Source organism: Pecten maximus, chromosome 6 (assembly GCF_902652985.1).
Source record: "Pecten maximus chromosome 6, xPecMax1.1, whole genome shotgun sequence".
NCBI classification, from domain to species: Eukaryota; Metazoa; Mollusca; class Bivalvia; order Pectinida; family Pectinidae; genus Pecten; species Pecten maximus.
The window spans coordinates 27,661,323-27,685,478 of NC_047020.1; the positions used below are offsets into that span (position 1 = coordinate 27,661,323).

General features: G+C 36.0%; 1 protein-coding gene across 1 annotated transcript in view; it reads left to right on the plus strand.

The window, feature by feature from the left end:
- Positions 1 to 3,041: 3,041 nt before the first annotated feature.
- LOC117329434 overlaps positions 3,042 to 24,156 on the plus strand; it is a 41,156-nt gene continuing 20,041 nt past the window's right edge. Inside the window, exons 1-18 of the mRNA XM_033887373.1 lie at positions 3,042 to 3,185; positions 6,056 to 6,234; positions 6,738 to 6,863; positions 6,978 to 7,099; positions 7,992 to 8,050; positions 8,470 to 8,556; positions 10,275 to 10,313; positions 10,655 to 10,742; positions 12,350 to 12,451; positions 13,129 to 13,314; positions 15,900 to 16,020; positions 16,662 to 16,699; positions 16,882 to 16,965; positions 17,442 to 17,480; positions 18,131 to 18,190; positions 18,892 to 18,936; positions 21,940 to 22,082; positions 23,441 to 23,526. Coding sequence (XP_033743264.1) covers positions 3,043 to 3,185; positions 6,056 to 6,234; positions 6,738 to 6,863; positions 6,978 to 7,099; positions 7,992 to 8,050; positions 8,470 to 8,556; positions 10,275 to 10,313; positions 10,655 to 10,742; positions 12,350 to 12,451; positions 13,129 to 13,314; positions 15,900 to 16,020; positions 16,662 to 16,699; positions 16,882 to 16,965; positions 17,442 to 17,480; positions 18,131 to 18,190; positions 18,892 to 18,936; positions 21,940 to 22,082; positions 23,441 to 23,526 — 1,747 coding nt within the window. The 5' untranslated portion in view covers position 3,042. The remainder of the gene's footprint in view (positions 3,186 to 6,055; positions 6,235 to 6,737; positions 6,864 to 6,977; positions 7,100 to 7,991; positions 8,051 to 8,469; positions 8,557 to 10,274; positions 10,314 to 10,654; positions 10,743 to 12,349; positions 12,452 to 13,128; positions 13,315 to 15,899; positions 16,021 to 16,661; positions 16,700 to 16,881; positions 16,966 to 17,441; positions 17,481 to 18,130; positions 18,191 to 18,891; positions 18,937 to 21,939; positions 22,083 to 23,440; positions 23,527 to 24,156) is intronic.

Below are 24,156 nucleotides of genomic sequence, written 5' to 3' on the forward strand. Positions count from 1 at the left end.
CTACAGTATAAAGACTCTCTAGGATATACTACAGTATAAAGACTCCCTAGGATACACTCTACAGTATACAGACTCTCTAGGATACACTACAGTATAAAGACGCTCTAGGATACACTACAGTATACAGGCTCTCTAGGATACACTACAGTATAAAGACTCTCTAGGATACACTACAGTATAAAGACTCTCTAGGATAAACTACAGTATACAGACTCTCTAGGATACACTTCAGTATAAAGACTCTCTAGGATACACTACAGTATAAAGACTCTCTAGGATACACTACAGTATACAGACTCTCTAGGATACACTACAGTATAAAGACTCTCTAGGATAAACTACAGTATAAAAACTCTCTAGGATACACTGCAGTATACAGACTATCTAGGAAACACTACAGTATACAGACTCTCTAGGATACACTACAGTATAAAGACTCTCTAGGATACACTACAGTATAAAGACTCTCTAGGATACACTACAGTATAAAGACTCTCTAGGATACACGGCAGTATAAAGACTCTCTAGGATACACTACAGTATAAAGTCTCTCTAGGATACACTACCGTATAAAGACTCTCTAGGATACACTACAGTATAAAGACTCTCTAGGATACACTACAGTATAAAGACTCTCTAGGATACACGGCAGTATAAAGACGCTCTAGGATACACGGCAGTATCAAGACTCTCTAGGATACACGGCAGTATAAAGACTCTATAGGATACACTACAGTATAAAGACTCTCTAGGATACACTACCGTATAAAGACTCTCTAGGATACACTACCGTATAAAGACTCTCTAGGATACACTACAGTATAAAGACTCTCTAGGATACACTACCGTATCAAGAATCTCTAGGATACACTACCGTATAAAGACTCTCTAGGATACACAACCGTATAAAGACTCTCTAGGATACACTACAGTATAAAGACTCTCTAGGATACACTAAAGTATAAAGACTCTCTAGGATACACTACAGTATAAAGACTCTCTAGGATACACTACAGTATAAAGACTCTCTAGGATACACGGCAGTATAAAGACGCTCTAGGATACACGGCAGTATCAAGACTCTCTAGGATACACGGCAGTATAAAGACTCTCTAGGATACACTACAGTATAAAGACTCTCTAGGATACACGGCAGTATCAAGACTCTCTAGGATACACGGCAGTATAAAGACTCTCTAGGATACACTCTACAGTATACAGACTCTCTAGGATACACTACAGTATAAAGACGCTCTAGGATACACTACAGTATAAAGACTCTCTAGGATACACTACAGTATAAAGACTATCTAGGATACACTACCGTATCAAGAATCTCTAGGATACACTACCGTATAAAGACTCTCTAGGATACACTACAGTATAAAGACTCTCTAGGATACACTAAAGTATAAAGACTCTCTAGGATACACTACAGTATAAAGACTCTCTAGGATACACTTAAGTATAAAGACGCTCTAGGATACACTACAGTATAAAGACTCTCTAGGATACACTACAGTATAAAGACTCTCTAGGATACACTACAGTATAAAGACTCTCTAGGATACACTACAGTATACAGACTCTCTAGGATACACTACAGTATAAAGACTCTCTAGGATACACTACCGTATACAGACTCTCTAGGATACACTACAGTATAGAGATGGCGGGATTGGATCCCCATCTAAGACTTTTGTGTCAATACTGATTAATTAACAACCGTCGATTACTATAATAAACGGCCATATTCAAATCAGATCTGTTGTCCGAGTTTTATTATCAGTCTTACAAGCTTGCCTCTAGGATACACTACAGTATAAACTATGTAGTGTATTCTAGCGCAGCAACATTGGAGAATTCACTGGACAGCAGTCTGATTGTGTGATTCTGCCCTAGTCTATGGCTCGGCTCTGATGTAATATTAAAATAGATCTAGATCGATCCAGGGGCATTAAACCCTGATGTAATTAATATTTGGTTTAAATAGGATATTAGATCATTAAACGTGTATATGAACGCACCCTGAACTGTCACTAGAGATTTCAGAACTTAGAATTTAAACAGGACCGTTTTCGTTTATCGGTTGGATCAGTTGGAGTAGAAGAGCTCATTTATAAAACAATTTACTTGAAGGACGCGGACCTGGTGATCTTATGTTACTTTCAGGCGAGCCTTGACAAAGACGTTCAAGGCGTGTATTATTCATCTGCTGGTTCGTCAATATTTATTCCTGAAATGTTACATTAAAAAAAATGAACGGGGCCGTGGTTTGTAATGAAAATATTAATTTTCGTTTAAAAATTATTTACAAGTGTGTGCCTGTCTTTTACTTTTTAAACAAAAAGTGCGGAACAGTTACATAACTGGGTATAGCGCGAGGTTATCAAGTGAAATGAGAAATATTACTGTATACACACGGACTTATTAAAGCTCTTCATAAATATTGTTCATATGGTTTTAGAATTTATGCCCAAGCGAGTTACCCAAGACAGAGACCTATATACTAAAATATAGGTCTCTGCCCAAGATAGCTAATATGCACAGGGGCATGACACGTTCCTATGACCCAGAATGAAAACCACAGGGTCCGACCCCTTCCCTTAATGACTCGCACAACTACATGTATATGTAATCTAGGCGTCGGACCTGAGGTTAATTTTTATTGAGCTAGAAGTCGGACCCTCAAGTTATACCTTGTTAATCTGGGTCACAGGAACGTGTCAAGCGTCGGAACCTGTGATTAATTTTTCATTTTTGGTCATAGGAACGTATCAAGCCCCTGTACGTGCTACTGTACATGTATGCATGTAGATCTATGCTATTATTATTTTGTGTGTGCTGAATTTCAGCAAGTAAAATGTTAATACATGTAGAATCTAGAGTATCTATTTATTTATCACAAATTATAAAAAAAAAAAAACAAGTTTCTCATATGAAGAAATCTTAAGTGGTAAGACCGACAACTCTGGGTTGGCTTTGGCAGTTCTTTTCGTTTCATTATTACATCGTATATTCTAACAACCGATAGTAAACAACATGGCGGCCTCCATGCGGTTTATCTGCAGGAAGGCGCCACCGATGTTTACTCTCCTATTGGAGCCTCGGTTATTGACACGTTTCCAAATTGCAAAACAAGAATATCTCCCCCTCGATTTATGTACTCGTCAAAAACTTACCAGGTAAATCATTTACATATATCGACGCTCTAATCCATGTATTTTGTGTGCAATGTCTGAAGCTTCGGTACATTCTGTAGAGCAAGGGTACGTAATTTCGCACAGTACGTAAATTCGCACACCTGACATTTTTTTGCGTTTTTCCTCCAAGTGGTCGAGGGCTGTGTTTTTTTGTTTACATGTTGACTAATGCCAACCTTTAGTGGAACATTTGCCGTTTTAAGTACATATTTTCAGATTTAGTTCGTTTTGAAAACAAATTTTAACTGATACGACTCTCGTCCGATAAAATGGATACCGGATGATTAAATATTTTATTTAAAATAATCCCAATTGTTGATTGGCATGTGAATTTGCAAATATTTAAGGAAAATATCATTTGATCAGATTATAAACAAAACTTATTACAAATCCACCAAGTATAACTAATAACAGCGCTGACCTGCAGACACCCCGTCATTTTCACCGCCTTGTTTACATTACCTCCGTAGGGAGCGGTCATTATTTAAAGCAAAAATGGCGGTAAATTGACACTTTCCAATTTTACATTATTTTGTTTTTAAAGATATTTTTAATCATGGCATTGGGCTTAATCTTAGTTTAGGATGTTGTTTGTCTACAAAATGGCTGAAAACTATTTTTACCAACAAAATTAAAGAAGTTAGATGGGTGTGCGAAATTACGTTCCCGATCGTCTTCAAACCCAGCAATAAACACAAGTTAACAACAGCTCCCTTGCGCAGTGATACGTGTGCGCATATCAGGTTGCACACTTGTATGTTACGAAGCATTTGTACATCTAACAATGTGAGGTATTCTTTCTTGATTTGAAATTGATTTGATGGAAATGTATTTAAATACATACCGAAAGTGTGCGAAATTACGTACCCCCACTCTATAACAGGGATGTGTCTTACAATGTTATCGTTACATATGATAAATGTAGCCAGAAATACCAATAGTCCGATCGAGTCCTATATCCCCGAGACCAGACTTAGGCATTCTGACAGATAGATGTCTGGTGAAGGCTCGGGCTAGTCCCACTCCAACAATGTTAGAGGTTTGACACGGCGAGATACTTTTAACAGGCGCCGTGTAATTATAACCCAGTGATGATAATGGAAGTCCACACATGGAGTCGCACCAAATATCTATTGCAACAATTTTAGAGGTTGACATGGAGAAAAATTATCACAGGCTTCGTCGCAGTCGACACAATGACGTCAGATAATAAATTGGACCACCATGGCCAGCTGCCTCTCATGTAAAAGGAGTATTAAAACATCAGAAATAAACTTATTCAATATCCTTAATAAATTCAAAAGAGGTACATTGTATGTACATGTATTTCCAGAGACATATATAGATATATATGTCTCTGGTATTTCATTTAGTTCAGAATTCCTCCCATGATGAAAAGAGGAATGCGTTTAAGATGACACTTTAAATCATGTACGTGATTTTATTACAAATGTTTGGGAAACTATTAGCTTTTGAGGATGCACTTTGGAGCTGCTCACCACATGGGAGATTTTTTTCACAATAACTGAAGTCGTAATTTCTAATGTTGTGAGATTTTGGAGGGGAGTTTTTATTGAGGAATAATCAGACTTAATATTAAAACAATTACAATTAAACAATTTACATTTTCGACTTCTTCTCCAAATCCCCTCAACCAAATTCAATGAAATTTATCCTCAAATTAAGCCTTGTGGCCTCCTCTAGTATAAATGTAAAGGGTAAAGTTTTGGGAGAGCTTATTTGTGAACTGATTTTTTTTTCCTTTTGGAAATCTTTTTTTGCTTTTTCAACACATTGTAAACAATACACACTATATAAAACACATTACAATGATACAACTTTCACTCACAGTTCCTCACAGACACATTACAATGATACAACTTTCACTCACAGTTCCTCACAGACACATTACAGATAATACCACTTTCATTCACAGTTCCTCACAGACACATTACAATAATACAACTTTCACTCACAGTTCCTCAGACACATTACAATGATACAACTTTCACTCATAGTTCCTCACAGACACATTACAGATAATACAACTTTCACTCACAGTTCCTCACAGACACATTACAATAATACACCTTTCACTCACAGACACATTACAATAATACCACTTTCACTCACAGTTCCTCACAGACACATTGCAATAATACAACTTTCACTCACAGACACATTACAATAATACAACTTTCACTCACAGACACATTGCAATAATACAACTTTCACTCACAGACACATTACAATAATACAACTTTCACTCACTGTTCCTCACAGACACATTGCAATAATACAACTTTCACTCACAGTTCCTCACAGACACATTGCAATAATACAACTTTCATGCACTCACAGACACATTGCAATAATACAACTTTCACTCACAGTTCCTCACAGACACATTACAATAATACAACTTTCATTCACAGTTCCTCACAGACACATTACAGATAATCAGGTGTTTTGAACAATATTAGCATGTTAATAAAGTAAATAAACCATATAGGGGCATTAATGTCTTAGACATTTTCTAGTTATAGCAATTTTCAGTATGATCTTTCTTAACACTTTCTATGTATAACATGTTAACTTTCACAAGCTGTTTGTACATATAATGTTTTTTGTAAACCTTTAGCTTGCTGTTTCAAAATTGATGATTCTACAATAAGCAAGAAGGGGGTTTATAGGTTGGCAAGGGCTTATATGGGGATAGATACAGTAATCATTTGGATTTGATAGGGAATATATAGGGGTATTATCATATTAGAGTCTTAAGACATATTCTTGTTTCCTTGATAATGATTATGTATAGTATACTTGCATCTATTGTTTGTGCTGTTATTTAGGAATTTGTCTACTATGCAGTCAATGAGAATTCCTGCCCAAAAAGTGTACAGACCTCATTCCAAAGATTCCAGTGATGAATTCCCGGTCAACATGTACAAGTTGAAAAAAAACTTAGAGCTTCGTCGATACATACCTATAGTACCCTTCATCAGAACTTGTGGAATCGTGGAAGTCCGAGGTATATATAATATGCATTGTTAATCACTATCTATTTTAATAAGGTAAATGATTCATTTTGATATTGAACATAATTTATTTTTGAATGATTTTAAATGCTGAGTTGGACAATTTAATGTTGTTTTATATGTAATAACTTAATGTAATTGTTGTTTGATTTGTACTGGCATACTAAACAGTGTAATGATATGTATATTTATGCAAAAAATACTCTTAAAATCATCCTTTTATGTGGTTTTAGTTTTAGCTTTCTTATGAATGAAATTGATGCATTATCAGTAAATTGTTTACCCTGAAGTTTTCAGTGTCTTTATATATACATATCCATTTACCATTACATATACTTCCGCATGTCTCTTGTCCTTTTTTAGGTCATCTGAGCAAAGCTCAGTGACCTTTTCCGATCCGTTTAAGTCTCAGGCGATCATTATTAAGGCCCATTGGCCTCTTGTTTTTGATTACTGAGAGATTTTGAATATGAGCGGTGTATCTTAATCAACATAGGTGAGCCCATCTCCAATAGTGATGGAAGTGAACTCCTAAGCATGACTGGAGAAGTGTTAAATGTCCGTAAGTCTCGGCGTCGAAGAGTTACCAAGGTAACCTGGGATCTCCTGAAATCATGTGAAGGTAAGTCACAAAACTTGATACGATCTTGTACCACTGAATGTTATCCTTGATAGAAAAAATATCTTAAAAGTACTTGTAAACTGTAGAACATGTAATTTCATAATGTGTTTCCAGGGTACATAATGGACCTGTCTAACTATACAAAATACCTGATGGTCTGTAAGGAAAATGAATTGAGCATTGATGTCACAACTTTACAAGAAGAAATGAGACGGGCAGGAATTTGTCCTGACCAGGTAGGTGATAAAAACTCTCAAAGACGGAATTTCTATACCCCCTTTGTCCAATTTAGATTAATGGTTAAGATCAGTATTGAGGAAATTACAAATGGTACGTCAGACTTAAAGGACTAGTTATCTACAATATGTAGGGAGGCTTACTCTAAATGTGGATGTTTATGCGAGGGGGAAATTTACGCTAATTATGCGGATTCTTTTTGATGGCGAAAAGTTTTCCCACACGAATAATTTTGAACTACAAATGGAAATAAAAACAGTATGTAACATAATATGTTTATTTATTTGTTCAAACATTCGTTCCTGTATGTGACAATTACATATATTACAATTGTAGCATATGAACATTTGTGCTCTTTGTGAAATTGATACTATATATACACTGTATACGCTAATTATGTGAAGGTGGATCGATCAGGAAATTACCCCCAAACGTATAGTTTACCTATCAAAATCACGAAATAAACCCCAAGCAAAAATAACCACATTTACAGACAGTATCACATTGGGAGTCTGGATCTCACCCAAGCTTTACACTTGATTGACCCCCTGTGGGACTTTATTTATTCTCAATGTTTTCGGTAGCCAGTTTTGAAGGTACATGTACTGCGCCATATCAACCAAACTTTACGGGTCGAGTGATAGTCGTAGTGATAGTCATAGTGATAGTCGTAGTAAGTTGGTTCGAATCAAAGAAGAAGTGAAACGACCTATTGGATCACAGTCATAGCGACTCAAGGTCAATCATGTGAAGGGTCAAATTAAAATTTTATATCTGTTAGCTAGTAAACAATTTGTTATGACTTGAGGGAATTGAAATACGTATCCACATAAGCCTTATAGTAATGTTTGTTTACGTTCTCCTTTCCTGTAATGTCATCTACTCTTACAGGAATTCTACGAAGAACTAGTTGGATATTATAGTGCACATGGCCAGTTGGACCGAGTCAGGTGAGAGGTGGAATCATGCATTGGTAGGAGTTTTGATGTAAAGTAAAGGTGCTGCTTTTGTGGACCAAGATCTTCAGATGTCTTTTTCTGGTCATTTACAATTTATAGTCATTTAGTTTCAATCCATGTCATTTAATGTATGTATTTAATTAGAAGTGAAATTGTGATTATACAGTATACATGTTTAAGTGTAATTAGGTAATAGGAAGAAGTAATGAAAAATACCCTGCCTGGACTAGGCCTTGACCTAGCGACCTCTCTCATCCTACTGTAGAATTAAATAGTAGAATTAAAGGGAAATTATTGCTAGCATGAAGTGGTAAAGTGACCATTATGCCTCCACTTGAACAATTACAAATCATTATTACGATATCGCCACCAATGCATTATAATTTTCATCACTACATCTTCCATTGAAGGAGGCTGCTGGATAAGATGAGGTCTGACAATTTTTCTGTAACTGCCAAAACCTTCAGCAATTATATTTGGGCTGCTTTTAATGCAGGGTAAGTATTAATGACCAGGGCCTTGGTGGGATATAACTTTACTTGATGGGTAGAAAAACTGTGAGAATCCTCATAGGATGAAATATTGTTAGATGTTATGTACGGTGGTTGTGTTAGATTGTATTAAAGCTGCATACTCTCAAATAACCTAAAATTCTAGTTATACAAATGCATTAATGGCAATCCCAGTTGCTCATTCATGCTCTCCTAACTTTAAAATGATGTTGGACTGGATGCTTGACCGGGGGAATCCTTGCTTATCAGTGTATAAAAATAATTTGCCACATTTATTTTTATCCTGAGATTTGTCACGGAGTCGAGAACGAGGCTACAACAACGTACACTACACACATGGCCGTTGTTTACAAATTGAGTATGCATGAACTTGCCTATTAATGCTTTCATTTGAACATAATAGCAAAACAGTCTGGTATTAACTGATCAATATAAACAAACATACAACTAAATACTTATTTTAAAATATAACAATATCAATACAACAAAACATTGATAAAAATCAGATCGGTAAAGTTGGCAATGTATGAGGAATACGGAAAAAGCTAACCAACAATCCAATAGATGTCCGTCAAAATCGGAATTCGAGTCTATTCCCTTTGCTTCTCTTGCTAAGTTCCAAAGAATTAATTCTTCTCCTAAGGAATTCCTGAGGTTTTGCTGATTCCAGTCCCATTTACGTTTTTTGGCAGAATCTGTCTGCGTTTAAGCAGACACGTTTTCGGCGTTCCGCCATTGTTGTTGTTGACTGATAACCCGCCCGTTGCATTGTGGGACTAATTTGGATAGAAACTTGGTCCGTCAGACCCAGTTATTATTTTGGGAATTTCCCCTATACTTTCATAAATACACATTTTCCTTCAGTTTTTGAATCGTGATACTTTGTTAGGTGTATATATCAAGTCTGAAATCTGTAAAGAGGTCAAAATATAAACATTTAGATATATTTCTTTGGGAGTATGTGGCTTTAAGTCATGGTTTCTGATGCAAGGTTCTCACCAATCATTTTAAATTATATATACCGTAGCTGGTTTTGATTAGGTTGGAAGAGGGGTGCTTAATTACAGACTAATCTTTCACAAATACTTATTATGTACAACATGGTTTTTTCTGAAGGACTTTTTTGGGTCGATCATGGACCCCATTTCCAATTGAAAGAATTTCATATTTTGAGCCAACTTCCAAATATTTGTAGTTTACTCCTAAATGTTTCCTTCCCAATTCACCAATTTCATCCTTCTCAAAATGAGACATCCAAAACCAGTAAAAAAAGCCCTACATGGTATGTATACATACTGTATAGGTAATGTTAGTTGTTATTGCTTATTTGTTGAATAATTATGTCTATATAATTAGATGATATTTCACTGTCATATGATTAGATATTTCACTGTCATATGATTAGATGATAATTCACTGTCTATGATTAGATGATAATTCACTGTCATATGATTAGATGATAATTCACAGTCTTATGATTAGATGATAATTCACTGTCTATGATTAGATGATAATTCACTGTCTATGATTAGATGATAATTCACTGTCATTTGATTAGATGATAATTTACTGTCATTTGATTAGATGATAATTCACTGTCATTTGATTAGATGATAATTCACTGTCATTTGATTAGATGATAATTCACTGTCATTTGATTAGATGATAATTCACTGTCGTCAAATACTTTTATTGTCTTATAGTCATGAAGAGGAGATGGCTTCCATTTTTAAATCCATGGGGTAAGTGGTGCATTATTCTTTAGAATTCCTTAATTATTTCACAAAGCACATTCCCTATACACAGGTTCTATCTGGTTGTTCTTTTATCTTTCAGCATTTTTGTCTCTGGAGAATTTCTCAAAATCCTGAAAGACAACATTTCCAATATTTCACATAATGTTATAGATATATCCTATTATGTAGAAGTACAATGGGACATTTTCTTGTCAATCAAACTGTCAAGGTCATTGGGTCTCGGGTCAAGGTAAAATTTTATAACTTTTGTTTTTTCTCATCCAGGTGAGTGATACAGACCCTCTTGGCACTGTGTTCCTTATTATGTTATTGTATCAATATTTCAGCTCGTGTGGTACTGCACCAGACTTGAACTGCTACATGACTTTGATGAAGTGTTATGCTGTTAAAGGAGATCTCCCTAAGATCACAGAAGTAAGTAGAATGTTTGAGTAATGTACAGAGATGTAACATACTGGTATCATATTTACTCACAAATATGCCCCTGCCAACAAATAAGCCCCTGTCAACAGCCCTTGCAAACAAATAAGCCCTCCAACAAATAAGCCCTTGCTAACAAATTAGCCCCTGTCAACAAATAAGCCCTTGTCAACAGCCCTTGCAAACAAATAAGCCCTCCAACAAATAAGCCCCTGTCAACAAATAAGCCCTTGTCAACAGCCCCTGCCAACAAATTAGCCCCTGTCAACAAATTAGCCCCTGTCAACAAATAAGCCCTTGCTAACAAATTAGCCCCTGCCAACAAATTAGCCCCTGTCAACAAATATGCCCCTGCCAACAAATAAGCCCCTGTCAACAGCCCTTGCAAACAAATAAGCCCTCCAACAAATAAGCCCTTGCTAACAAATTAGCCCCTGTCAACAAATAAGCCCTTGTCAACAGCCCTTGCAAACAAATAAGCCCTCCAACAAATAAGCCCCTGTCAACAAATAAGCCCTTGTCAACAGCCCCTGCCAACAAATTAGCCCCTGTCAACAAATAAGCCCCTGCCAACAAATAAGCCCTTGTCAACAGCCCTTGCAAACAAATAAGCCCTCCAACAAATAAGCCCCTGTCTACAAATAAGCCCATGTCAACAAATAAGCCCTTGCTAACAAATTAGCCCCTGTCAACAAATAAGCCCCTGTCAACAAATAAGCCCTTGCCAACAAATTAGCCCCTGTCAACAAATAAGCCCCTGCCAACAAATAAGCCCCTGTCAACAGCCCTTGCAAACAAATAACCCCCTGCCTACAAATAAGCCCCTGCCTACAAATAAGCCCCTTCCAACAAATATGCCCTTGCCAACAAATAAGCCCTTGCCGACAAATAAGCCCCTGCCTACAAATAGGCCCCCTTCATTATACCCTCCACTTCATATTCATTTTAGTAGGAGGGGTGTGTGTATATAGTACATGATATATCTCATCAACACCTGGACATGTTTAGTTGATGTTCAGACATCACATTATCAAGTTCTACACCCGATTAGATTTTGGTGGTCATCAGTCAAAATCAAAGGTCAAAGGTTACACTTGCAATTGACTTCTTTTAAAAGAAAAAGCTTGAATAGTCAAGATGTGTCATGAACCTCTGGACAAACAGATTTAGTTTATATTCACATCACAACTCCGCAACATAAAATCCTACACATGATTAGATTTTGGTGGCATTGGTAAAGGTTTAATGTCAAACGCCACAGTTAAACACGCTAGCTGACACAAACGATATCTGATGAATCCCTGGACACATTTATTTCATTGATTATATCTCTGTGATCCCCGGCTCACTTTGCTTTTAGTTTTGCATAATCATCACTTTTAAGATAGTTAGCGAAAAGTGGTTTCCAGGGCCGTCAGAAATGTCAAGTGTTCCAAAACACTGTCAATAACCAAAGAATAAGTTGTATAGAGCTCAATCTCATAAAGCTGATTCTATTGTGTTAATTATAAAATATTAAAATTTCTGGTTATATAATTGAGCAACATCAACTCACTACATTTAAAACACTTGAAAAACCTAAACAATATGTCTCATTACAGTTAATCAAGCGGGCAGAGGTGGAGGCAGGAATGAGGCAGATTCACCAAATCCAGTTACTCTTACCCCTGCTGCAGAATGACCATAGGTCCCAAGCAGACCAGGTACATTGTAATACATTGTATATATTGATTTTAGGTCCCAGGCAATCCAGGTACATTGTAGTACATTGTATATATTAATGATAGCTCCAAGGCAATCCAGGTACATTGTAATACATTGTATATATTGATTATAGCTCAAAGGCAATCCAGGTACATTGTAGTACATTGTAAATATTGATTATAGGTCGCAGGCAATCCAGGTACATTGTAGTACATTGTAAATATTGATTATAGCTCCTAGGCAATCCTAGTAATTTGATTGTAATAATAGCTCCTAGGCAATCCAGGTACACTGTAATACATTGTATATATTGTAAATTGATTATAGGCCCCAGACAAACCAGGTACAAAATAGTACATTGTATGTTGATTATAGCTCCTATATAGGCAATCCAAGTACATTGTAATACATTGTATATATTGTAAATTGATTATAGGCCCCAGGCAAGCTAGGTACATTAATTGTAATTATACATTGTAAATAGATCATGCATTATGCCAGACAGATTGTAATACATTGTATTATTGATATAAGTCTCTGACAAGCTGTACATTGTAATACATTGTGTATATCATATATTGGTTATAGGTCCAAGGCATTTAGCCATGCAGGCAGATTGAAATACATTGTTTATATTGTATGATGAAGTTATTATCATTTTGATTTCTTTGACTAGGTGTTTGATGGCCTTTGTATAGAGAATGATGTGACAAAAACAGACATGGGGGAGATAGAATACTATGGCAACCAGCTTGTTGTTAATCTATTTATTAATGATGGATTCAATGTGTTCAACTTATCAGGGAATACAGCTGTGTTCTTTATACGTTCCTACGCTAGAGGACCTGGTGTAGACTCAAAAGTAAGACACATCATTGTTTTTAGCTCGTCTCTTCGAAGAAGAGTGAGAGCTTATGTCGTCACTCCGGCGTCGGTTTTCCAAAGTGTTGAAAGGCATAGTAATTTATGGTGATATGGTCCCTGTGGGGGTCAAACTATCCCCTGCCGGAGTTAAACTAAAAGATTTTTTGGAAAAAAAAACAAGATTTTTGAAAATTTTTGGACTTAGAATATTTCTGCGTTAAGTTTTTGGTGCAAGTGTTGAAAGGTATTAATACACCACTTTATAATTATACTATGGTGCTGATAATTGGTAATAGACTCCCTCTTGGGTTAAACTATCCCCTGCCGGAGTTAAACTAAAAGATTTTTTTGGGAAAAAACCAGAATTTTCAAATTTTTGGACTTAAAATATTTCTGCGTTAAGTTTTTGGTGCAAGTGTTGAAAGGTATTAATACATCACTTTATAATTGTACTAGGGTGCTGATAGTTGGTAAAAGACTCCCTCTTGGGTTAAACTATCCCCTGCCGGAGTTAAACTAAAAAAATGTTTTGGGAAAAAAAACAGAATTTTCAAATTTTTGGACTTTTTTAGGGTGCTGATATTTGGTAAAAGAGTCCCTATGGAGTTACACTATCCCTTCTTGGGGTGAAACTGAAAATAAAACAATGTGAAAATGCTCACAATAGACAATTTATACCGATCCACATTTTTCAAGGGAGACAACTCTCATCAGGATAATATTTTGTCAAAAAATTGAAGAAATATGTCCAAAAGCAATTACATTTGTATTTAATATATTCATTTAATCTGCAACAGCATAGCTTGTCTCCCGAAGGTTTGTCAATAAATAATTTATATATATATAAATTTGTATGGTTTTGAAAATTGCATGAATTCACAAAGCATAATCTGATCAAGTAAACAATATAAATATTATTAATGCAATTTGCGAAACCAGTCCAATTAATATATTTTAATTATTTATTGACAAATATTTGCGAGACGAGCTATGCTGTTCTCCAACAGCTCTTGTTATTGTAACAATTTGTATGGACAAGAATCACAGGTCAGGGTTATTTTAATGAATATATATAATTATTATACATTAACAAGGCATTTAAAATAATACAAATCCTTTGGTGGTCCCTCCTTGTCCATTATGCAACAGAAGATGCTAAGAATTGTCGAATGACAATGCCATTTAGGAAAACACTGCTATCATAATAGTATGCACATATTGGAAATGACTAATTCCCAGGGGCTGGTGGGCATGGCCAAAATGAGTCAAATTGACTGAATTTTCTAAAACCTTCTCAAACCTTTGATATGGTAGAATCGAATATTCTTCATAGATAGAAAGGTCTCGAGATACTGGACTGAAATGGAGAATTTCATAACACTGGAGTCTCTGATTTCCCTACAGAGGGGATATGATTTACTATAAATCATATTTTTGTGCCCAATTTGTTTAATGGCCATACGAAATAATTCATACTTGGTTAGAATTATCAGTATTTGATGGCAGTTTGATGGTATAAACATATCGGCCCTAACTGACTCTCATGGGTTCATGGACAGGGACTAAATGGGTCAAATTGACTATATCAGAAATCAGGTGACTGTTAAAGCCACATACTCACAAACAACCTAAAATTCTAGCTGCACACATGTATTAATGACAATCCAAGATGCTCATTGACGCTCTCCTAACATTATAATGACCACTAGCCTGGACGCTTGACCAGGGGAATCCTTGAGACATCAGTGTATCAAAATAACTCGCCGCATTTATATCTATCGCGAGATTTGTCACGGAGTCGAGAACGAGGCTATAACAACGTGCGCTGCATATAAACTACACACATTGCCGTTGTTTACATATCGAGCATACGTGAGCTTTGCCTAATAATGCTTTCATTTAAACATAACTACAGAATATCTGTGTAATAACTGAACAAAATAAACATAGTATACATTTAAATACTTAATTTTAAAATGTAGCAATATGCATACAACAAAACATCGATAAAATTTTCGATCAGTGAAGTTGACATTGCTCAAAAGTTAACCAGCAATCCAATAGACGTCCGGCAAAATCAGAATTTGAGTCTATTCCCTTTTCTCGCTAAGTTCCAACGAATCATTTCCTTTCCTAAGGAAATACTCGTGTTTTGCGGATTACATTCACGTTTCATCTTTTTTTGGCAGAATCTGTCTGCGTTTTCCCAGGTCCACGCTTTCGGCGTTCCGCCATTTTGTATGGACTGTAAAACCTGCTGTTGCATATTGTGGGACTAATTTTCAGAGAAACTTAGTCCGGCAGCCACAGTTATTATTTGTGGGAATTCCCTGTATATTTTCATAAATACACATTTTCTTTCAGTTTCTGATTCACGATAATCTGTAAGATATGTATCAAGTCCGAAAACTGTAAAAAGCTCAAAATGTAAACATTGATATATGTTTCTTCGTGAGTATGTGGCTTTAAGGTCCATGGGCCTCTTAATTTTTCATTTAAAAACTCTTGTGAACGTTATGTTAAATGGAGCTTTTAAAAAAAAATGAGCATATATTTTTTTTACAATACGCTTTTATCTCACAGATCTATGTTCAGGGTGCCAGGAAAGTCAGTAGATTAGCTGCCAAGCTGACTGTTCAGATGTTGAATAATAATAAAGTCAGTTTGGATAGAATGATGCTTGAAGCTACAGCCATTAGTAAAGGTATGTGTTATCAGTCACTAACTATTAAGTTTCCATTTCCTACTGTACATTCACGTTAAGGCAAAGCTTGTTACGCCCCTGAGTCCAAATGTATGTCTATCTATGATAATAGATGCATGTAACATAAAACGGTTACTTTTGAGTTGGAATTTTGTCACAATATATCCCTCCACATTTTTCCAACCACTATTTTTGAAATTTAGACTTTATAATCATGATATACAGTATTAAATCCGTGTAAGATATACAATTGTGAATGTGTTTTGATTGGAAATTTTTTATGCCTCGCCATAAAATGGAGGGGGGGGGGGGGGGGGGGGGGCATATAGTGTTACCCATATTTGTCCCGTCTCGTCCGGATTCAATGTACTAGCTAATCTCAGGAACTGATGATGCAATCTTCTCCAAACTGTGGGCATTTATGTCTTACAGACAATCTCTAGTTACTGTTAAACTTCCATGTTTTTTACATTCTGTTATGAGAATCATTGTCACTTTCATATCCATAATGTGTGTATATTAATATTAGGTCCCATGGTATTGTTGATCTTAAAACCATACAACCCAGTACATTTTATAGACTGACAGGCTGTCCTGGACTTGTATAGAGATATTCATTTTGATTTTTCATCTCTTTGCAGAATATATGACCTGCATTGTTTTGGAATTAAAGGGACAGGTACAGAGATTTTTTTTACAAGACAAATATTTCTTGTCAAAGATTTTAAACGTAAATATAAAATAAAGAAATGATGCAGTTTTATAAGTTCAATTTATTTTCAACATTTTTTCTGGTGTATATATATGTTTTGTATATATTGGTGCTTCAATAATTCAATTATCAATTTTAAATTTTTTCAGTGCATATTGGAATCTTATCAAGAATTTTGTTCGATGATCGAAAATGGACCATGCTCTTCATATCTCAATAATCAATCAAAAAAGGTAATATCCAACAAGAAGCTAAATAAACAAACTTCAGTATTATTATAGAGACCAATACAGCTATTTTCAACATTTTCTTTTTAAAGGTAATATATTCATTTACATGAGAAACCCATGCTACCTAATGATATATTTTTCTGTCTCATCTGATTTTTCTTGAATCTATACGCAACATTCCATGCAAAGTGACATTATCATTAAAATTACAACATCCAATTGTGTTTCTGATGTGTAACCCACAAGGGAGGTAATTTGATTAAATGTACAAACTTTAATGAATGTCAAGTTAAAGTTTCTTTTTATATTAATTTGAAAATTTCATTATTGGCTTAAAGATATAGTAATGGTATTAGTGTTTTTTTTCTTAAGTTGATAGCTGTGAAGAGCACAGTGATAAGAAATGAAGTTGATTCTATATGGGGTCATTTAACATACCCCTGTAACAGGAACTGAAATCTGTCTTTTTCTTTTCACAGATATTGCAGGAAATTGCAAAGGCTTCGTTTGATGGAGAAGTAAGCATCTTTTACTTAGGGGTAGAGTGTATCAATCTTAGTGAAATCAGAACAGATTCCATTCCATTTTTAATGGTTTCAGCCAGAAATCCAAGTGATCATAAACTTTTGTGGTGTTATAATATTACCAGGAATATTCTTTCATGAAACCAAAAGTCAGGAATTATTGTGAGACATGCTTTCTTTCTTAAGTTTTTAACACGTGAAAAAATCTAGGTTTTTCAGTCATACCGCATTTCACATATTGTGACATATTATTCAGTGAGAATTCGAGTTCGTTAAGTCAGCACTTGCTAGTTGTCACAGTCTGGCATTTGACAGATGTTATGCACAGCTAAAATGGTAAACAGTATAATAGGAGTATCCCAGGGATGAAAACAATACAATCTGTTGTCCTCCTGATCATGTACTGGCATGTTTATATTATAGCTGACAGTAAAATGTGGAGTACTACATACAGGTATTCTGTTTCACTAATCTTAAAACATAATAAGTATATAACCCTTGCAGTGCCTGGTCAGTGAATATCTATAGATTTCTTGGTCTGTCCTCATGGTCAGAGGTTTTTCATGTTACCTATGGTCTACATTGACAAATTTTATTTAATGTGTAGTTTTAATGTTTTGAATTTCTTATGTTTTACTTTACAGAAACAACCTGTTAGTTCATCAGAAATAACAATTACAGACCACACATCCAAATCATATCCGGTGAGTATTATATATGGGACAAATATGGCACTTTAACTCAGATTGGTTTCTTTTTGTGCTTGAAAATGAAAACTTGAAAAAAAACCTTCTTGCAAAGAAGGATTTTTATTGCATTTCTACCAGTGAAATATAAGAAATAATTAACTTGATAAAAAATTATATATCCTTGTTGCTTATATCATCACTGATCATTATGTTATCTCTTTTTTTTTAACCAATCAGAATGGCACTTTCAATTCACTGTATTGAAATCCCCCAATTTTTGGTTTAGATCCAAATGACAAAAATTGACAACAGTTATGTAAGCAAAACTTGATTTTAATCATTAAGAAAGAGCAGAAAAGGATGGAATTGCATTCATTCAAAATGGCGTGGTCATGTTGTAAGGTGCAACGTCATATTATACAGCATCACAGATTATGTTACTGATTCACACGCTTTTTGATGCATATTTTTCTTTTCTCTTTTTTCATCTTTAAAAAAAATGAAATAAAAGAAAATTTGATTGTTTTCCCCTGAATATAACATAAATTTCAATTTTATGACAGAATATGGTGATATTTTCACTTGTGAAATATGTTATATTCAACAGGAAACCATTCAATATCCTCCATATACCAGTCTACAATGTCTGTATTTACACTTTTACATTGGAAACTATAAGTACAGCTGATCATTGTTATTTTTGTTATATATTTCAGATGAATGCTTTAAACCCTGAAGTATTAGAAGCTTTGGACAATAAGGTAAGTTTTAATATGATGATAGAAATGTCATATACTTATTTAATTTAATCTTGTTTGTAACAAGCATTTTCATTGGCTTAGAAATTTATGTTATCAGTCCAAAATGTAAAAAAGTGATTTTGCTGTTTATAATGTCACTTTTGATTGCCAGATCTACACTGCCTCACATCTGGCCTTTAGTCGAGTGCTCCATGATATATGGCTTTGCTTTTTGTCCCCTGACCGAAATTGGCATCAATTTTTATTTCTATTTATTCTATCTATACAACAAACTACTTGTACAATGTATAAAGAATTAAATTTCCAATTTTTCAGAAATTAGTTTTACTATGTGTAAGCTTACATTCATTTGTATAGGCTAAATAACATTAATAGGTTAAGGTTATGAAACGTATTACATATTTTCATTATTAACATTTAAAAATTTTGAATATTCTGTGAGTATCTTGTTAAACTTTGTCTATGTCGAAACTTGAGTATTTCATGGCAGCAAGGATGATGCTAATAATGGAATAAAAAATTGGGGAAAAGTAAGAAAGGAAAAAATAAAAAAAGAAGAAAAATACTGTAAACATGGTTATTTTCGCGGGGGGTTAATTTCACGATTTAAATATGTAAACTATACGTGTGGGGGTAATTTTCGCTATCGATCCACCTTCGCTTGTAGTTCAAGATTACGCAAATTGATATCAAAATAATACGCGTGGGGGAAATTTTCGCGAACAAAAGGAGTCCTCGTAATTAGCGTTAATTTCTCCCTCACATAAATTTCAATTTTTACAGTAGATGAAAAAAAACATGAACAAAAAAATGCACACATAAACAACACACCAACAAAAAGTACTTTCTTTTATTGTATAGGAAAAACAGCTGTTTAGAATTCAAACTCCTAATACCTGTATATAGGCTCTTGGCACTGTAACATCTTTAAGGAAACAACATGGACATTTCTACAGTATCAAGCTAGTACAGTGGTGTTTTTGTACCACTGCAAACACATTTTGAGAACAATTCAGGTTTCTTTTTGATTACTAGAATTTCCTGGGTCCCATGAAACTCAAACTTTCTTACAGAGAGGCATTGCTAAATGAATTGGTTTTCAGGGGTGAAGGTCAAGGGTCAACGTCACATACCTTGTGGGTGTGTCCAACTCAAACGTAAAACTGGGTTCATGTTTCTTTGGAATTGCATTGTGGGTTTGAATATTGAGGTCAAGGTCACTTTTACTATAAATAGAATCTGGTTTTTGTGTGATAGCTAAGGACCAATGGATTCTAATTTCAACAACTAAATGTGCTAACAAGGAATACCTAGGTCAAGTGTGACAACAGAGACATATATAGAGAGATTGGCACCTCTCTATTTGCCCTTATGTCTACGTGGTGGCCTCTGACCTTCCCACAATCCTTTGCGGTCACTCGGTTCAGTCTTCTGACGCCATATTGGAGAAAACTTGAAAACCAGACACATAATTATTGATAATTTCTATTTGAAATCATCACCAACATCCAATGATGTGCTTTAATTTTATTAATATCAAAGTGCAGAAGTGTCATCAATATGAAATATATCACAATTTGCTGCCAAAGTGTTTGTATTTTGAGTATGAAAGTCAAGCACACCACAGAGAAGATCGGTGGGAATCTCCAATTTTCGTAAAGTGCCTATGGGTTTTTCGAAAATACGGATAAATGACAACAATGTGCATGATAAACAAGACCATATCCCATAAGTATGATAGTTTTTGGATATTGTAGTAACTTTTGTAGTGGCCTAAATAAAGCGATGTGCTTTTTGTGTGCGTTTAAAATTGACAATGTTTTGGTCTGACGTAATGGCGGCTTAATTACAAAACTAGGACATGTCGAATAGAACCCAAAGGATTTTCGAAAATACGGATTAATGACAATAGTGTGCATGATCAATAAGACTATATCCCATAAGTATGATAGTTTTTGGATAATGTAGTAACTTTTGTAGTGGCCTAAATAAAGCGATGTGCTTTTTGTGTGTGTTTAAAATTGACAATGTTTTGGTCTGACGTAATGGCGGATTAACCCAGAACATGTCGAATAAGTTCCAGCACATCGATACACACATGCGCAAAGCCCGATTTACCTGTGCTCGAGTGTGTTTGATAGGGGACAAGGCGCTCTCGATAAGGGAATATGCTTGAGTGGTCACGAATAAAGGGAGTCACCACTTGCACGGGAAAATAGCGATGTTACTTATCTCTCTATATATGTCTCAGATGACAATTACTATTTGTCCTAAATTGGTTTATGTGCAATAGATTGAATTAACTTGGAAAATTGCTCAAGTTTGGCTTTAATTCTGACTTGGAAATAATTGGCAAAGACATCATACATTAAAATATGCATTTATAGCTCTGTACTCCCTGAACTTGGATTTATGGGCTTGATACATGTACAGATTTTTTGAAAAAATTCAATTGTTTTTTTTATGCCCATAAAATTCGATGAGTATTATGGTATAGTGTTGTCCATCTGGCTCAAACCTTTGTTGTCTGGCAATCACATCCTCCTATTTACAACTGATTCTCTTTGAAACTTCGTATATACCCAGGTACATCACAATATAAAGCTGTGTCTTCTGGAAAAGAATTCTGATTTGACTGTTTTTGAAAATGTTATTGCCCTTTGTTTATTTCCTTTTTTTTTCTTTTTTTTTTTTATAGAACAATTTTTCTAATTGATGTCTGCAATCTTATTTTTGTAATTGGCTTTGTTATAAACATTGTTATGGTGGTTGGGATATATATATATGTACCTTGAAGAGATTTGGCCATCAGTGTTTTAGTTACAAAGGTGAGAGTATCTCAAATAAGGTTGTCCCTCAGATCCTTTGATAACAAATGTGAGAATACCTCAACACATTCATGCACAGTGATGGGAGTACCTCCAACAAAGGGTAAAGATTAAAAACCCTAAAATGTTTGGAAAATAACCATGCTAGGAACCACTGAACTCTTGCTCATTTCAGAATGACGATAAAGCTTTACAGGAATTTAACAAAATGAAGAGACAAAAGGACAATGTGGGTTTATCAATAGCAGCTAACATGTTGAGAGTCAAGTATATGGAACGACAAAAGTTTGATAAAGCTCTATACTACCAGAATGAAATGTAAGTGTTAATTGTATTCTTTATCTAATAAAAGGAAAAAAAACACCTTGATCTTGTCTGACACAAGACAACACATTAGACTTGAATGTGTAGCAAATAGATTTATGCACAGTTTGTGAGGGGTAGGGGAGGGGTGTGAGGGTTTGGTATGAGGGGTAGGGGGTAGATGGGGTGGTTGGGCTGTAAGGGGTGGGGCTGGGGCTGTGAGGGATAGGGGGTAGATGGGGTGGTTGGGCTGTAAGGGGTGGGGCTGGGGTGTGAGGGGTAGGGGGTAGATGGGGTGGTTGGGGTGTAAGGGGTGGGGCTGGGGTGTGAGGGGTAGGGGGTAGATGGGGTGGTTGGGCTGTAAGGGGTGGGGCTGGGGTGTGAGGGGTAGGGGGTAGATGGGGTGGTTGGGCTGTAAGGGGTGGGGCTGGGGTGTGAGGGGTAGGGGGTAGATGGGGTGGCTGGGGTGTGAGGGATAGGGGGTAGATGGGGTGGTTGGGCTGTAAGGGGTGGGTTGGGTGGGTGGTTGGCACCTGAGGGGTTAGGGGGTAAATTGGGTGGTTGGGTTGTGAGAGGTGGGGGTTGAGGTGTGAGGGATAGGGGGTAGATGAGGTGGTTGGGCTGTAAGGGGTGGGGGTCGGGGTGTGAGGGGTAGGGGGTAGATGGGGTGGTTGGGGTGTGAGGGGTGAGGGTCAGGGTGTGAGAGGTAGGGGGTAGATGGAGTGGTTGGGGTGTGAGGGGTGAGGGTCGGGGTGTGAGGGATAGGGGTAGATGAGGTGGTTGGGGTGTGAGGGGTGGGGGTCAGGGTGTGAGGGGTAGGGGGTAGTTGGAGTGTGAGGGGTGGGGGTAGATGGGATGGTTGGGGTGTGAGGGGTGGGGGGTCGGGGTGCGAGGATTAGGGGGTAGATGGGGTAGTTGAGGTGGGGGTTGGGGTGTGAGGGGTAGATGGGGTAGTTGTGGTGTGAGGGGTGGAGGGTTGGCACCTGAGGGGTAGGGTTTGGGGTGTGAGGGCTGGGGATGTGGGTGAAAGGTGAAAGCTATTGACCTGTGATATCATGCTTACTATCATGTCTCTTATTCTCTTTGGTAAAGGAGCGAAGGACAACACAACAGTAACACATACGTGCTGTACAAATATACAAATATCTAGTGGCTTCATTTCTTGAGGGATTTTGATTAAACTTCACATAATGATTAAGAACCTTATATCTAGTTCGAGTTTCAAGGTTTTTGGCAAGGTCAAGGTCATTGTCATTTTTAGCAGGGGTGGGTAGGGGACATGTATTGCTTTAGCAGTACCCAGTATGCTTGATTTCTTGAGGATTTTAGAAACAAGTAACATAATTGATATGAATAATATGTTTCTCTTTCAGGATAAGGGCCAATCCATCATTCCGCTATATTTTCTTCAGGGTAGCCTACCTAGCAATGAAGATGTTGAACAGTGGTGAACACGAGGGTAAACCTGTTTAATTGATATACATATATATATAGTTAGAATTCAATCGCAACAAGCAACAGGATTTGAGGGTTCTTGGATATTTATTTGGTCTACCGGTTTCGCCCATACAATGGGCTTCTTCAGGACAAAGTTGTAGGGTATTTCTGCCCCTAAAGTACTAAAAATGTGGGACCATATACATTGTTATCTATGACATCATTAACAAAGGTAGAAATTGTGACAGCATTAACAATAGTCAGTATATTGTGACGTCATCATAATGGATAGTATTATGACGTCATAATTGAATTAAAGATAGATAACTCTATTCTAACAAGAGAGATATAGCTATAAAAGGTGATAAGTGATTGATGTTGACTTGCAAGTCATAAATAATTACTAGTTAGGTAATTAACAAGAGCTCTTTATATATAATATTATCAAAAATGAATGCTATAAAATATCAAAGTAGATTTAGGCTAAGGTACAATTGCTTAAATATCTTGCTATTAAGTTCAATGTTTTCTCGGTCCAAGGCCTGTTGAAGGAAATGTCCTCTCTTAATATGGCCTAAAATAACTTCCCATGTGGCATGGATCCCTGCCATCCTGGGTTGATTCTTCATAGTACATCTATACCTCTAATAGT